The sequence below is a fragment of the Grampus griseus genome (genome assembly GCF_964374135.1).
Source record: "Grampus griseus genome assembly, chromosome: 15".
NCBI classification, from domain to species: domain Eukaryota; kingdom Metazoa; phylum Chordata; class Mammalia; order Artiodactyla; family Delphinidae; genus Grampus; species Grampus griseus.
In genome coordinates, this window is record NC_139009.1 from 57,839,935 (window position 1) to 57,857,033 (window position 17,099).

At 45.3% G+C, this 17,099-nt stretch overlaps 1 protein-coding gene across 1 annotated transcript in view; it reads left to right on the forward strand.

The window, feature by feature from the left end:
* The window catches only part of ANTXR1 (ANTXR cell adhesion molecule 1), a 243,880-nt gene that overhangs the window by 167,975 nt on the left and 58,806 nt on the right, over positions 1 to 17,099 (forward strand). The window contains exons 15-16 of the mRNA XM_082672424.1: positions 7,078 to 7,173; positions 7,696 to 7,863. Coding sequence (XP_082528550.1) covers positions 7,078 to 7,173; positions 7,696 to 7,863 — 264 coding nt within the window. The remainder of the gene's footprint in view (positions 1 to 7,077; positions 7,174 to 7,695; positions 7,864 to 17,099) is intronic.

Sequence of the window (17,099 nt, forward strand, 5' to 3'; positions counted from 1 at the left end):
CCAGGGTATTTATTTATTAAACTTTTCCTTCTGCATCAAAGTTTAAGAGCATTAGCTATACTTGAAGGTCAGGATCTATATCTAATTAATCTTTGACATATTCCCCAAAGAGCTTAATACAGTATCTAACATTCAATCATTAGCCAAATGAGGTTAAATCATCTCTGCCATGTATATGAACAAGCATCAATTATCCAAACTTTCATCAGCTCTGTAAGCATCATATCCTAAGGGAGGTGAATCTACTAAAAAATGAATAAACTTAGACAATGGACACAACTTTATAATGAGCTCTCAGTGGTCTCCTCTTTATTAGGGAATATCAAAATGCGTAATATGAAAAGGCATGACTTTTTGAGATTTCGTGCAACCAACAGTAATGTTTCTGTATATAAAGACAGGACAAGGAAAAATTACTTGAAATTTCAAGCTCTCCCCAAAAACAAGGAAGCTCAATTTTCACAACCAAGAAGGGCATTTCCTGGGTTAAGGGTCTTCTCTAATTGGCAACAGAGTGAGGATTCCTCACTAAGTCTCTAGTTATTCCAAACAATTGGCAGTTTACGGGAGAATCAATAATGCAGTACTTCATCTGCTGATTTAGTTCTAAATGTCCTCACCTTCCATGGATTTTCTGACCGTTTGAGAGAGAGAGGGATGTGTACTGAAGGAAATGACACTGGGTGGGCATCCAATTAACAATAAGTACTGGGGCTTCTCTGGTGGCGCAGTGGTTGAGAGTCCGCCTGCCGAGGCAGGGGACACGGGTTCGTGTCCCGGTCCGGGAAGATCCCACATGCTGCGAAGCGGCTGGGCCCGTGAGCCATGGCCGCTGAGCCTGCGCATCCGGAGCCTGTGCTCCGCAACGGGAGAGGCCACAGCAGTGAGAGGCCCGCGTACCACAAAAATAAATAAATAAATAAATAATAAATTAAAAAATGAAATAGATAAAATGTAAAACACCATATAGGTACACATAGTAAGGATAAGTATTTAAAAAATAAAATGAAATAAATAAAGTGGAACATTGCTTTAAAAAATATACACACAATTCTTTATTGAAGAACACAAGACAGTCACTGTGTTAATCACTGTGTGTGTGTGGACAGATATGATGGTACCAAAACATATCGTTAAGTCAGTTGGAATTTTCTGGTATTTACAAACAGAAGTGTCCATGAATTTTTCAGACTCGCCAATTCACTCCTAGGAATTCATCTCCAAGGCTGACTGACAGTGAAGGTGACCTCTCTGGCTTATCCCCAAAGACTTCAGATGAGACAGTACAGCCAGATCTACTTGAGGTCTGCCCTCCCCTCCAGAGCCTCTTGGGCCTGGGAGTTTCTGTAGCCTTAATCCTTTGTTTCATGTCGTCACCCTCACAAAACTTACCCCTCTGCAAATGTAAATGATCTTGTTGACAGCTGCATTCTCTCTGTTTTTCTCAAACTAGAACACTGTGCAGTGGGGCACAACTACAGCTGCTTGAGCGAGTGAAGGAAGGAACGGACAAATACATTGTTTGGGGCTACATAGGGTTTATCCTAAGGGTTTAAGATGTGTTACAGTTCAGTGACCTTTTTAATGAATTCAAAGTCTGATTTAAAACTGTTTCCTTGGGCTCCATTCCGTTTCAGTTATGTTCTCCTTTCCATAGGTAGTTCCCACTGGTACCCATAGTGAATTGGAGATTGAGAGCCTATTTGGGTCAAACTAGCCATCTGTCTCTCCTGCCAAATGGATGTCAGAGAAGCAGGAATGTTAAAGAACTTGTAGACTGAGTCTCAGAGGGCCACCACATCACAGCTCCAGGGGGCGCTATTCACATCATGGCCTATAAGGAGGAGTGAGGCAACCCCAGGATCAGTGATCTCACCCCTTCTCCTTGCTGGTTTGCTTAATAACTAACTAACTGTTAAATATCTGTTGAGTGAGTGAAGGTCAATACAAGGAACCATGGCACATACAAGAAGGGAGCATTGAATCCTCTGGGGAATCAGGGAGTTCTTCACAGAATAGGTTAAATTCGAGCAATAGCTTAAAAGGCAGGCAGAAGAAGTGGGAGAAGTTTGTCCCGAGCACATGGAGCTGTGAATGTTGAAGCATGGGGCTATACAAAAGCCTGGCATGATTAGAAAGATGGAAAGTTTCAGTGTGTGACAGCAGCACAGGACTAATCCAGTTACGGGCCAACCAAACGTGTGCATCAGACTTCATATTTTATAGCTTTTTTCCTCCTAGAGCAGGTCTGCCTGAGGACAAGCAGGTCAGAATGGGCCTCACTGTCTGGGTCACGTGCTGCCACTTGTGTTACCCAAACATCAGACAACTGGATGTCTGGGGCCACCACATCCTTTAAAATTTAAACACAACTTCCCCTGATGGGAAACCAGCATCCCTCCCTAATCTCTGAGGTTTCTCCAGGCACCACTGACTCCATTTCTGGCTTCTTCTGTGTTATCTCCTCTCAGAAGGAGACAGATACCATCTGACAAACCAGATCCCTCCATCCCCCAAAGGCACCACGGGCACAAAGCCGTCTGCATAGGGAGCGTTACTGAAGGTTTAAAAGTATGAGTGGGTTACAGCACAGTGCAGCCAATTAACAACTTCCGACAGACTGTTAAAAAGCCCCTTCATTCCACTCCTGGACGGTTCTCCTGGCCGTCTTGGGGGGTGGGGGTGGGGGCAGGGCAGGGGCTGGTAGTTTTCTGGAGCTCAGTTCCACTCTTCTGCTGACCGCCCACAAACCCCTGATTCCTACGGCTTTGCTAACACAAAGCAATTCAGCTCATCCAGTCTGTCCTCCATTTATCATACTGGTGGTTTTTCCCCTCCCTGCGACATCCTTAAAGGGCAGTTTGAGGGGGACTTCCACCAAAGCCCTTATACTTGATTAGAGGTAGAAATTCACCTCAGGTGCTGCCAATTCTGTTAGTGGAATTGCTGGGGACTATGATTTTACTCCATCAATTTTTGGCCAAATGAAAAAAACACATCAAAGATTCCCTTCTCTTCTGAAGATTGCAAAACCCTCCCGTCTCTAGAATGTGTAAACAGAGCCATGGTAACTGCAGGGAAATTCTGACTCTCCCTTTGGTCAAACCCTGGGCCTCTGTGTTGTCTTTTGCTGTTGTTGTTTGAGTTTGGCAGGCAAGCTCGGGTCAGGGGATTAAAGGCAGGCTTGGTGTATCAGGAACGCGTAGAGCGGTCTGCAGTCTCGGCATTTCCCGTGTGGGATGTGGGCCCTGCACATGCGCAGAAAGCCGGCCCAGCCTGGGTACCCAGGCACCGCGGAGAAGTAGAGCCCCTGGGGCGGGAAGAGATGAGCGGGAGGGCGCTCCGTGTGCAAATATAGGGGGAATCCCGGACGAGGCATCAGCAAGCCAGATCGGAACTTCTCTTCGTTTTTCTGGATCTGACTATCCTCTTCTGTGCAATGAAAACGCTCAATTAGATGGTCTGTAATGTTTGTGCTCCTGTCATTTAAGAAATTAGGAGACTCATAAGACCTTTTCAGCCCCCTAATGAATAAGAGCAGCTGTATCCTTGGAGTTTCTTACATTCTTGGTGGTATGTTCAGTTTAGGGTGACTTAATTTCAGTTAAGTCCTTTGAACAAGGCACTAGACCAGGCATGCCCAGGCTTTTTGAAGCCATGTTTCATGTATGACACACAGACACACTCTGGTGGTAAAGTTTAACCATATAAAGTTCCTGGTTGACATCATCATCAGAAGCTTTCTGAAATTATATCATAAGGTAAAGTACTGTGAGCTATAGTATTTCCCTGCTTGGGTCTTTTTTTTTTTTTTTTTTTTTTGCTTTTGCTTGTTTTTATTTATTATTTTGCCATGTTTTATAGTCAGAAGTGTTCAAAATTAGCAGCTACAAGGGTTGAGAAGTAGAAAACTAGCATTTATTTGAAAGCATCAAATGGTTGGGAAAGCAAAACAAAAAAGGGCAAAACCTTGAATTTTGTCAACACTGAGAAACAATCAAACAAGAGTGTATAGCTGCCTGGGCTCAAATCCATCTCCACCGCATTCCAGCTGGTGACTCAGTCACTTAACCTCTCTATTCCTTCTCTGTAAAATGGGTGTAATAGCACCAACTACCTCAGTGGCTATTTGTGAGCTAACTGGTTTATTTTATTTATTTTTCATCTCTGGAAACCAAATTTTATTAGAAATACGAAAACGGGATAAAACCTTTGAGACAATTTCTTGTCTGTTGGGCCTCTTCTCCCCAGGTCCCTTAATTATCAGATCTCTATTGTAAGGGATCCAAATACATCTTAAGAGCTTTGTCTTACCCATTAAATTTATCTGACAACATGTAGGTTTGAAAGATTAAAGATGACCTAACTGGTTTAATATTGATACACGTCAAGTGCCCAGAAGAGTGACCGGCACATACACGGTCAAGGGTACATAAATCCAGCTGTGGTTATCGTGAATTCAATACTTGCAAATATTGAGCACCTACTGTACACCAGGCTCTGTGCAAGATTTAAAATATAAGGGTCAACAGAATCCACTGTGCCTTCAGGGCACACAGTCCCACGTCCAAGAAGGACATATACGTTGAAGAGAGAGAGAGAGACACAGAGAGAGACTGACCCATTCTGCTCACCTGCCAGAATGTTGCAGGTCCTCTGGTCAGCGGTGATCACTATGTATTCGTGCTTTTTTTGAATTTTTAAAAAGAAGTCTGCCTATTGCAAGCACAGCAGGTCACCCTGGGAGTCTTAATGTGTTACGTGTTACTGTTTTGCTTTGTCACCTCTGGCTCTGATCTCTCTTCTGCCGACCCGTGCTTTATACCCTGCCCCATGCATGGGATGCCCCTTTCCATACAGTGACGGCCCCACATGGGACTCTACTGCCTCCACAGATGCCTCCAACACAAGTCTGTAGGAGGCCCGCTTGTTCTGAGCTCATCCTGCTGCTTTGCTGACCCCTTTTTTAGCTTCCTTTCCCTACCCAGGAGGGAAATTACACACCACCTTATAGCCCATCCAGGACCGTAGATGGTGAGTTTTTCTCCCCACGACAGGAATAATCACTGTGCCAAGATGAGGAACAGTTTTGCTGACTATCCTTCCCTTTTCCATCCATAAACTTACAAGCTCCTTCATTTTGAAAAATATAATCAGTGCTAGCTTCCTGTCTCTGAGCTAAGTTGCAGGCACTGAGTTTACTGCTTTATTTGAATCATCTCATTTAGTTTATTTGTAAATTCAGCAGATGATTCTTGGGCATCTACCACGTACTAGATGCTGTTCTAAAAGCTGAGAAGAGAATAGTAAATACGACAAATAACCAGAAGTTTCCTTGGAACTTACATCCCGGTGTGCAGAGACAGACAATAAATAAATAGCAAGCCATGGTAAGAGCTAAAAATAAAAATAAAACAGATTGATGGGACGAAGAGAGTGGGACTACTTGAGAAGGATGTCCAGGGAAGGCCTCTCTGTGGAGTGATAAGAAGGATGCAACCATGAAAAGACCAAGGGAAAAGCCATTCCTGGACGAGGGACTGTGCACAGTCCCCGAGACAGGGATGCACGCAGAATGTTTGAGGGCCAGAGAGAAGGGGAGCGTGGTAAGGAAGAAGGCTGGAGAGGTGAGCAAAGGCCAGAGCTCGCAGGGCAGAGTCGGGGTTTGGAATTTATTCTGCTGCTTTGTGGAGCATGGATCGTAGGTAAGAGGGCAGCAGGAAGGTCAGTTAGGAGACTACCTCAGTATCTAGGAGAAAGCTTATGGGGCCTTGAGACCAAGGTGGTGGAGGTGGTGATGGGGGTACAGTTGGAGAAGTCACACATTTGGAATCTTTTAGAAGTAGGGTCAACAGAGCTCGCTGGGAAATTGAGATGGGGTGGGAGAGGGGCAGTGGGGGAGAGAGAATTCAAGAGTGACTCCTAGGCAAGGGGGAAGACTGTGGGAGGAGCAGGTCTGAAGTGGGGAAATCAGGACTTCTTTTTGACTCGGTATTGCTTTGTTTTGTTTTAACCTCTTTAGTGGAGTATAATTGCTTTACAATGGTGTGTTAGTTTCTGCTGTATAACATAGTGAATCAACTGTACGTATACATATATCCCCATATCTCCTCCCTCTTGCGTCTCCCTCCCACCCTCCCTATCCCACCCCTCCAGGTGGTCACAAAGCACCGAGCTGATCTCCCTGTGCTATGCAGCTGCTTCCCACTAGCTATCTATTTTACGTTTGGTAGTGTATATATGTCCATGCCTCTCTCTCGCTTTGTCACAGCTTACCCTTCCCCCTCCCCATATCCTCAAGTCCATGCTCTAGTAGGTCTGTGTCTTTATCCCTATCTTACCCCTAGGTTCTTCATGACATTTTTTTTTCTTAAATTCCATATATATGTGTTAGCATACGGTATTTGTCTTTCTCTTTCTGACTTACTTCACTCTGTATGACAGACTCTAGGTCTATCCACCTCTTTACAAATAGCTCAATTTCGTTTCTTTTTATGGCTGAGTAATATTCCATTGTATATATGTGCCACAACATAAGTGTCCATCATCGGATGAATGGATAAAGAAGATGTGGCACATATATACAGTGTTTCACATTTAGTAGTGTGTATATGTCAGTGCTACTCTCTCACTTTGTCCCAGCTTCCCCTCCCCACTCCCCGTGTCCTGAAGTCCATTGTCTATGTCTGGGATGCGGTATGGTTGAGATGTTGATTAGTCCCCCAGGAGGAGATGTCCGTGTCAACGGAGTTCAGAGTAGTCAGGGATGAAGATGTAAATTGACAGGTCATTAACATGTAGATGGGATTAGATGAGATACCCTATCAAGGAGTAGAGATGCAGAAGAGAACAGGTCCCAAGAATATACCACAGTCTAACCACGTCGTGCTGCTCTTTATTCCCACTTTACAGGTAAGAAAAATAAGCTTAGGTAGGTTAAGTGATTTCCCAGGGCCCCAGGAAGCGGTAGCACTGGGATTTAACCCAGGCAGTCTACCCCTATCCGCTCTGCGACAGTGGACACATACATACAGCAATGGTGCTTTGCTTCCTTCATGTGTCACAATCTCTCTGCAGGAAGAAGATGACGATGGTCTGCCTAAGAAAAAGTGGCCTACGGTAGATGCCTCTTATTATGGTGGGCGAGGAGTTGGAGGCATTAAAAGGATGGAGGTAAGAGGACAGCTTCATGTACTCATATCTATGTGCTGACTACTCAGGGACGGAAAACCAAAGCAAATTGGTGAAAACTCACACCTGAGGTCTAATGAGGATGTGGACTGGGAGGCATCAGATGGAGAGATGGCGGGTACAGCCTTTTACCCGTGCACTCCTGTATCTTGCCCACTGTGAGTCAGAGCGATTCGCGCATTGGCTCAACCCCACCCGCAGTGGTTTCTTCTCTCACTGGAATAAAATCCCAAGTTCTCGCCTGGGCCCACAATGCCTTTGCACGTACTGTCCCCACAGCCTGGACAGTTCCTCCCCCAAATATCCATGCCCCTCGCTGCCCTTCTCTGCTCCTTTAGCCCTCCCCCTTTCCCTTTTTCCATACCACCGCTCTTCCCTGACCCTCAAAACCCAAAGGAAATGAGGACTGGGTAGCACATCATACAGTTATTTGTGATTCTCGTTCTCCAGAGCCGTCAGATTTTATTCTGTCCTTTTGCTTTTTTTGTATGTTATTTATTTTAGGTTCGTTGGGGAGAAAAGGGCTCCACAGAAGAAGGTGCTAAGTTGGAGAAGGCAAAGAATGCAAGAGTCAAGATGCCAGAGCAGGAGTACGAATTCCCAGAACCCCGAAATCTCAACAACAACATGCGCAGGCCCTCGTCCCCCCGGAAGTGGTATTCTCCGATCAAGGTGTGCCTCTTTCTACTCAAAAACCCATCCTCACTCCTCCTAAAACACTTACATAGGAAGAATCAGAATCTTTTGGTATGATAAAATATCAAACCAAAATCCAGCTTATCACAAAGAAACAAATTTCTAAAATCATGGACTTGAAAGTATAAGTGTGTACTTTCTCAACTTCCACAATATCAAGGTGAGAGCTGGGCTTTTTTAATGGAAGTAGAGTTGATTTACAATGTTTTATTAGTTTTCAGGTGTACAGCACAGTGATTCAGTTTCATGTATATATATATATACTCTTTTTCAGATTCTTTTCCATTATAGGTTGTTACAAAATATTGAGTGTAGTTCCCTGTGCTATACAGTAGGTCCTTGTTGGTTATCTATTTTATATATAGTAGTTTGTATCTGTTAATCTAAAACTCCTAATTTATCCCTCCCTGCCTCCTTTCCCTTTTGGTAACCATAAGTTTGTTTTCTATGTCTGTGAGTCTGTTTCTGTTTTATAAATAAGCTCATTTGTATAATTTTTTTAGATTCAACATATAAGTGATAGCATATGGCATTTGTCTTTCTCTGTCTGACTTCACTTAGTATGACAATCTCTAAGTCCATCCATGTTGCTGCAAATGCTATTATTTCATTCTTTTTTACAGCTGAGTAATATTCCATTGTATATATATACCACATCTTCTTTATCCATTCATCTGCTGATGGACATTTAGGTTGCTTCCATGTCTTGGCTATTGTAAATAGTGCTGCTATGAACATTGGGGTGCATGTTATGTTTTTGTCTTTTCTGGATATACGCCCAGGAATGGGAGCTGGGCTTTTTTAAGTCACCATGGCAAAGTGGTGGAATGAGAGTGGGCTAGGAGAAAGTGACTTGGGCAGTAACCCCAGAGGATCATTATAAATTACAGTAACATCTGGTAACTTCACTGGTAGGAAATTCCACAGTCTAACAACAATGGCAGGATTCTCCTTAATGCCTAATCTCTGTTCCTCTTGCCATAACATAAGCCCATCTCCCTTTATTCAAGCCAGGTGCTGGTGTATCAGGACACGCTAGTGGACTGTGTTGGCCATAGATCTGATACTCACTCTTCCTGGCTGTGAGCAAAATGCCTTATTTCTCCAGCATCTCTCTTCCCCCCACCCCGCCCCTCACAGCTCCAGAGCTCAACTAAAACCCTCTTTGACTTATTGGAAAATTTAAGTCATAGGAGGCAGTTAATACTTCCTAAAGTCCTCTTTTCTCTTCCTCTTGGGTGCAGGTATCTTTGAATTCATGTGATTCATCCAACACCCTTGCTCTGTGGTCTTGCCCATAAGCATCTACACTAAGCCAGTTATCAGAGAGCACTAGGAAATCGTAGCTAAAAAGACTGACACAATCTGTCCCCATTCCCTCGTTTCCTGCCATGGAAAACTGAGATGGTAGAGTCCTTGCTCTGCCCAGGTCTGGAACCCAAGGCTGCATCTCAGGTCTACGGCCTCTAGTTCTGTGCTGCAGACAGAACTATGCCAAGTCCAAGGACTCAGCGAAAGATTCAATATAAGAACCAGCTCTCATCACCACCCCATACACACACACACACACACACACACACACAGCTTTACCCTTCTTCCAGTGACAACAAAAATAACACTCATCATTCGCTGAGATATTTGCTAATTTTAGAGCAGACTTTCTGCCATGAAATCAAAAGAAATAACCATTTTAAACAGTGGAGGGAAACTTTCTTAGTAGTTGTCTCTGCTCCGCAGACCTACCTCACGCTCAGACTAATCGCGGTGCATTTCCATTTCGGTTTGACGTGTTTAACGTGGTGAGATTCTTTAGATAAGCCACCCCTCCCCCCAGGGCAATGGGTTGAACTCTGGAAAAATGTAGGCAAAATGTGGCTTGCTTGACTAACAGCTGTTTGCTTCTAATTATTTTCTAATGTGGAACATGCAGTGGCGTGCATACATGTGCAGACAGGAAGGAGCCAAGTAGAATCTCAGAGACAAGACGAAAGGGGATTTTCTATTGTGTTGTTTTCAGGAATCTGTACCTCGTGACTAATACAACATATTTGGTAAGAGCCGGGTTTTCATCTCTGTAATCTTGGACGTTGAGAGAACATTCATTCTATTTGAAGAATTCAATTTCTGCTTGACAGCATGTTATTCATCTGTTAACTAGTGGTTTAGGACTGAGTTTTACGAAATAAATGAGGATATGGACAACTCGATTTAGAAATCTCAAAACACTCCCAACACACACTTGGAATTAGATCCAGTTCAATTGAGTATTTGTTGTGCACCTACTCTGTGCCAGGTACTGCTGGCTATTGAGCATATAGAGGGTCTCAAACTTGGCTGAGAATCAGAATCACCTGGAAGAGCTTTAAAAATACAAATTCCCAGGCCTGACGTCTCAAACCTAATGATTCAGTCTCACGATAGGCTTTCAAAGGCTCTCTGGCCTTCACAACCTGCCCACTTTTTCTCATCAGGTGAAACTCCATTTTTCCCCAACGCCTCCCTTTTCAAATTTCTCATCCAAACTCCCTGAGACCCCTCTGTTGCCCTTGCCCCAGTTATTGCTCCCTCCACAGCCCCTGCTCTTCAGCCTTGGTCATTGTGTGTGTGTGTGTGTGTGTGTGTGTGTGTGTGTGTGTGCGTGCGTGCGTGTTATGTGTGTTTGTGTTGTGTGTGTGTGTGCGTGTTGTGTGTGTGTTTGTGTGTCTGTGTCTCTGTGTGTATGTGTGTGTGTGTCTGTGTGTCTGTGTCTGTGTTCTCTGTGTGTGTGTGTGTGCGTGTTATGTGTGTGTGTGTGTCTGTGTCTGTGTGTGTGTCTGTGTTCTGTGTCTGTGTGTGTGTGTTATGTGTGTGTGTCTGTGTGTTTGTGTGTCTGTGTGTGTGTCTGTGTGTGTGTGTCTGTGTGTTATGTGTGTGTGTGTCTGTGTGTGTGTGTGTCTGTGTGTGTGTGTCTGTGTTATGTGTGTTTGTGTCTGTGTGTGTGTCTTATGTGTGTGTGTGTCTGTGTGCATGTTATGTGTGTGTGTGTCTGTGTGTGTCTGTGTCTGTGTGCATGTTATGTGTGTGTCTGTGTGTGTGTGTCTGTGTGTGTGTCTGTCTGTATGTGTGTGTGTGTCTGTGTGCGTGTTATGTGTGTGTGTGTCTGTGTGTGTCTGTGTATATGTCCGTGTATGTGTGTGTGTGTCTGTGTCTGTGTGTCTGTGTGTTTCTGTGTGTGTGTCTGTGTGCGTGTTATGTGTGTGTGTCTGTGTGTTTCCGTGTGTGTCTGTGTGCGTGTTATGTGTGTGTATGTGTGTCTGTGTGCGTGTTATGTGTGTGTGTATGTGTGTGCGTGTGTCTGTGTGTGTGTGTCTGTGTGTGTGTGTGTCTGTGTATGTGTGTGTGTGTCTGTGTCTGTGTCTGTGTGTGTGTCTGTGTGTCTGTGTGTGTCTGTGTCTGTGTGTCTGTGTCTGTGTGTGTGTCTGTGTATGTGTGTGTGTGTCTGTGTGTGTCTGTGTGTGTGTCTGTGTCTGTGTGTGTCTGTGTCTGTGTGTGTGTCTGTGTGTGTGTATGTGTCTGTGTGTGTGTCTGTGTGTGTGCTGGGTCTCAAAGTGTGGTGCCTGGACCAGCAGCATCAGCATCCCCCAGGAACTCGTTAGAAATGAACATTCTCAGGCCCCAACCCAGATCTACCAAACAGGCAGCTTTGGGGGCTGGGCCCAGTGACCTGGGTTTTAGCACGCCCAGCTAATCAGTTGTCACCCGAGGTTCCAGCCAGCCTTCCAGAGGAAGCTCCCTGAGGGCGGGAACTGTGGTGCGTGGCAAAGCGGCCACAATCACGCCTCAGAGATTTGCCGGGAGTCTCAGCCAGGAGACCTTGTTAGTTTTCACACGGGCCTATGGTTCCCACAAACAGAGCTGCTGGATTAATGTTAAGTGGTTGGAAAACTGAGTGTCAAAGAATCACCAGAAAAGCCAGATGGCAAAAACCTGTGACGCTGGTGGGCTTGCTGAGCGTCAGTAGGACTCCCTCGTGAGGACAGGAAGAAGTGTGAATGCCCCTCCTGCTGCTGGGGCAGCTCACACCGAGGCTTACTTAGCACACTCTTGTACCATAGCTCTTCTGTGTAACTGCTCCTGTTTATGAGTCTTCCCTCCACCAGATTTGACCCCCCGGAGGCACCAATTATGCTTAACTCATCTTTGAATCACCCATAAACAGCAGTGTACCTGGCACGGAGTAGGGATTCCACCATCTCTTGTTAAAGAGACACGTGGGACGTAATTATGAAACAACTCCCAGAGCATCAAGCCAGCTAGACTTTCTCCTGTGACCCACACAAATCACTTAGGTACTCTCGATCCAAAGAAGGTGACGTTCTTCTTGCCGTATCTTTGAGGAAAGGAGAGCAAAAGAGGTCCTCTTATGTGTATCTGGACAGGTGGGCGAGGGAAGGGCGAGAACAAGGAAGTTGGAGAGTAGAAGCACAGAAAGGAATTCCAAAGTCATAATGTACACTGTTTGTCCAGAAAAAGAACGGACTTGCTACCAGAACTTCAGCCTTCACACTGTTTAACCAGTGCATGGTCCACGATGAGCCACATTCTAGCCACAATGTCTATACACATTCACTAAGCCTTGGGCAAAACATTCAGCCTCATGCTGTGCCATAAACTCTGCTTCCCTTTCCTGAACCTCTCACCGGATTTGTCACAGTCCTGGCAGGAAACAGAAGGCACCCTCAGGAGGGTTGAAATCACACAGATCAGGGAAGGGTTAAGAGAGTGGGGACTACTCTTCATTGCATAGCAATGGTGAGGCAATGGAGGGACTAGCAACAGTGAGAGCTGTTACATCCCTAGGCCTGAAGAGCAAGGAGGCGAGAGGGTGTCACTGGAACCAGTGAAAGCTGCAGCTCCAGAGCAGAGGCCACCCAGAAGAGCTGTGGCCACAGAAAGGGTCAGCCATCTAAATCTGCCCTGTTCCGTGTTTTTATATGGCCCACAAGTTAAGAATGGCTTTTTTATTTTTAAATGATTATATCAGCACCTACATAATAGCCTGGAGTTTGCCTCTTGACCTACAAAGCCTAAGATATTTACCCTTTGGCCCTGTACAGAAAGTGTTTGCGGACCCCGGCCCTATAAGAATGCAGTCACCCACTCCTCCATGCACGTTATGCGTGTTGAGTCATTTAATCCTCACAACAACACTGTGAGGTATGATCTCCATTTTACAGATGAAGAAACTGAAGCATAGAGAGGTGTCAGTCACTTGCCCGAGGACACACAAATGGCAGCTCGAATTCAAATCAGGCAATCTGACTTGAGTCTAGGGATTTCCCTGGCAGTCCAGTGGTTAGGACTCCATGCTTCCACTTCAGGGGGCGCAGGTTCAACCCCTGGTCAGAGAACTAAGATCCTGCAAGTGGCAGGGCATGGCCAATAAATAGATACATAAATAAATAAATAAATAAGAATGCAGCCACCAATGAAGGCAGGGCATAAAGAAAGAAAGAAAGAAAGAATTTTTAAAAAGAATGCAGCCACCAACGAAGGCAGGGCTCAGGGAGGGAGCAGAAGGAACAAGTGCCGACCTGCCCCTCATCTTGCCCTCTTACCTCCTTCTTCTTTAAATTGAAGTTTAGCTGATTTACAATGTTGTGTCAGTTTCTGCTGTACAGCAAAGTGATTCTATTATGCATATATATATTCTTTTTCCGATTCTTTTCCCTTATAGGTTATTACAGAATATTGAGGATAGTTCCCTGTGCTGTACAGCAGATCCTTGTTGGTTATCTATTTTATATATAGTAGTGTGTATCTGTTAATCCCAAACTATGAATTTATCCCTGCCCCCCTCCACCTTTCCCCTTTGGTAACCATAACTTCGTTGTCTATGTTTGTGGGTCTATTTCTGTTTTGTAAATAAGTTCATCTGTATCATTTTTTTTTAGATTCCACATATAAGCAATATCTTATGATATTTGTCTTTCTCTGGCTGATTTCGCTTAGTATGATAATCTCTAGGTCCATCCATGTTGCTGCAAATGGCATTATTTCATTCTTTCTCATGGCTGAGGAAGATTCCATGGTATATATGTATCACGTCTTTATCCATTCATCTGTCAACTCTCGTCTCCCTCTGATGCCACCTGTTGGCCACACCAGAGGGAAGCTAGATGATGCCATCTGTAGAGGTCAGGCTTCCAAGGCATGGAGCAAGGAAGGCAGAGAAACACAGAGAGTGGATAGCGGCAGGCAGCTCATGGAGGATAACCTGCCCCACTATAAACAGGGAGAACGCCTCCATCCAGTGCAAAACTTTCAGGAGGTACTGGGAAGAGTCCTGGTTCCCCAATGAAGGTGGTCAGAATCATATACACCTTTAAACGGGTTGCATTTGACTCGCTTTTTCGTGCATTTCAGGAAATAGATTTGAGGAGCAGAGAAGCAGGGAAGCACATTGCCTAAGCACATCCCGCAGGAACTCACTGAGAGAAAGAGTCCGCAATGGGCTGCTCCCCGCCGTTGCCCAGGCTAATTTAAGGCACTGACCACACTGACCACACTTCACCCTTTCCTCATTCCAGGCTCATGATCAAGAAATTTTCCGATATTTGGCCTGACTTTTTCTTTGCTCAGTTTTCACCCCCTGGCTTTACAGCAATCCCGTGCTTCTCGTTAAATTGGGACTGACCGTTTCAGGCGAGTTAAGTAATGCCCAGATGTATGACCACCAGAAAGATTAAAACCAGGACTGTTTTCAGGTTTGCTGGAAGGCTTGCGGCCTTCAGAGAAATGAGTTTTCTCCTTTTCCAGTAGCTCCTCCACGTGACTGGCAATGACAGAAATGACAGCTGAAGGACCAAAGCCAGAACCTGGCTGGCACAGCGGACCGGCCTGTGCTGTTGCAGCGCCGGGGAGCGGGTGGTGTTCTGTTCATTTTCTTTAAGGTGAACCTGTCATCCCTGGCCTTAAGCACCTCAGCCTTGTAATCAAGCAGCATTCAGTGGTGAAACGGTTCTGAATGAAGCTATATGTAGCCTAGTAAGACACACCAAAGCCTTAAATGCTGTCAGATGTGCCGTTGATGTTCGACAGACTTTTTTTGTCCCTCCCCGGCTACTTTTTAGAATGGTTCCAACCATTGTTTAAACAGAGACCAAAAGAAAATAGAGAAAAAAAATTAACCATGGGTGATTGTGTGTATGTGTGTGTGTGTGTGTGTGTGTGTAAGGAAAGTTTCCAACTTATGCATTAATTTATTTCATTTAAAGGGAAGCATGGGTCACAATATTTACCATATATTTTAAGGTGTAAAAAAATGTGTTCGTCTCTAACAGCCCTCTAAGTTGAACTACCCTCAAAATTCTCAACCTCTGACTAACTTCCAAACAGCTGAGGCAGACAAACCAGAAGAGAAGACACAGCTGCTGCCTGGCCCTCCATCACCCCCAAAAAAAAGAAAGAAAGAAGAAACCCAGCCACAAAGCCCATGCACTAAGATGCTTTGAGTGCTGGGCCTCACAGACCTCCCCGGCACAGTCTTCTTGTTTAGGAAGAAACAAAAGCGAGCATTGCCATAGGACCTCCAGTTTGCCAGCCTTTGTGGTATGAAAAGTATTGATGGTCTGAGGCTGAGGTAGAGTTTGGGAGCCTGGAATTGGTCCATTTCTCATGTTATAGTCAAAGTGTGTCAATTTCATATGAAAGAAAGGTATATGTAAATGTCAACTAATGCACTCTGGTGGAGGGTTCCCAGGATGGTAGGAAATCGTTGAGCTTCACAGAAGCATTTCTCTTCGGGAGTGAGGACCAGTGTCTTGACATGCACCTTGAAGAGAGACGCATGCATTCGGGACACTCAGATCTGAGAGAAATAGTGGAGTCAACTCAAAGTCTCCCCCAGGGGCTTCCCTGGTGGCGCAGTGGTTGGGAGTCCGCCTGCCAATGCAGGGGACGTGGGTTCATGCCCCGGTCCGGGAGGATCCCACGTGCCGCGGAGCGGCTGGGCCCATGGGCCATGGCCGCTGAGCCTGCGCGTCCGGAGCCTGTGCTCCGCGGCGAGAGAGGCCACAGCAGTGAGAGGCCCGCGTACCGCAAAAAAAAAAAAAAAAAAAAAAGGCTCCCCCCAGGAGGAGTGGGTAAAGCCCAGGGACTGCTTGGAAGAATCCCCTGAGGCTCTTGTGGCCCTAAAGGGATGTTATTAATAAGCCCAGTAGCTACAGTCTTGAAATGATGGGCTTTTGCCTCCTTTCAGAAAATTAAACATAGGAGCCTTTGCTGTGCCCTTCTGTTTGACTTTTGACAGTTATGTTTATCGTCTTCTTGGTTATAAACACTCTTATTCTAAAGCTTACTTCAGCTCTTCTTGCATTAAAAGCTACCTGGCATAGGAGTAGAAAGAGGTATAGGATGGGTAGATTACCAAGATCATTTTCTGTGCCACACAGAATGGGGACTTCGGGTTCATTTGTGGGACATTCCGAGCTCAGAACACTGAGGGTACAACCAGAACTATCTGGTCTCACCTTGGCCAGGACAACTCATGATAGCAGCTCACCAGCATGAAGGGCTAACCTGGGTGAAGCATGTACCACAAGTCGGGCACAGTCCCAAGGGCCTGTCCTGCACTCACTCCTTCATTTCTCACCACCACCCTCAAAATTAGAAACTGCTACTACTCCTGTTTTACAGATGGCAAAATCAAGGCACAGAGAGGTTAGGTAACTTGCCTAAATTCACACTGCTAATAAGATGTCCCTTGGTTTATTTTATTAATAGCAAAGCATCCCTTCCAGCTAGCCATGAAATCTGTTATTAATCAAGTAGTAGAAAGGACTGGGAGCCTGGAGGTAAAAGACCAGCCAGGAAACTATTCTCAGGATGAGTGACAGATGATGAGGGCCTAGGCCAAGGCAGTAGCCGTGGAGACAGTGGGACAGGGCTGGACAGGAAGAGGTGACAGGGGGGCTGTGACAGAGAGAACATTCGAGAGACGTGGTCGAAGCTGGATATGAAGGGGTGGCAGAGGGAGAGGAGGTGAGAATGATTCTCTGGTGTCCGCCTTGTCCGTCTGGATGTCAGTGGTGCCGTGGACCAAGGCGGGGTATGCAAAAAGCGGAGCAGGTTGGGGAAAAATTGTTCAGTATGTGATACCTGTGATACGTTTACATTACAACTAAGATTCGGTGGGTATTTGGATCTGGAGCTCAAGAGAGGACTAAGCTGAA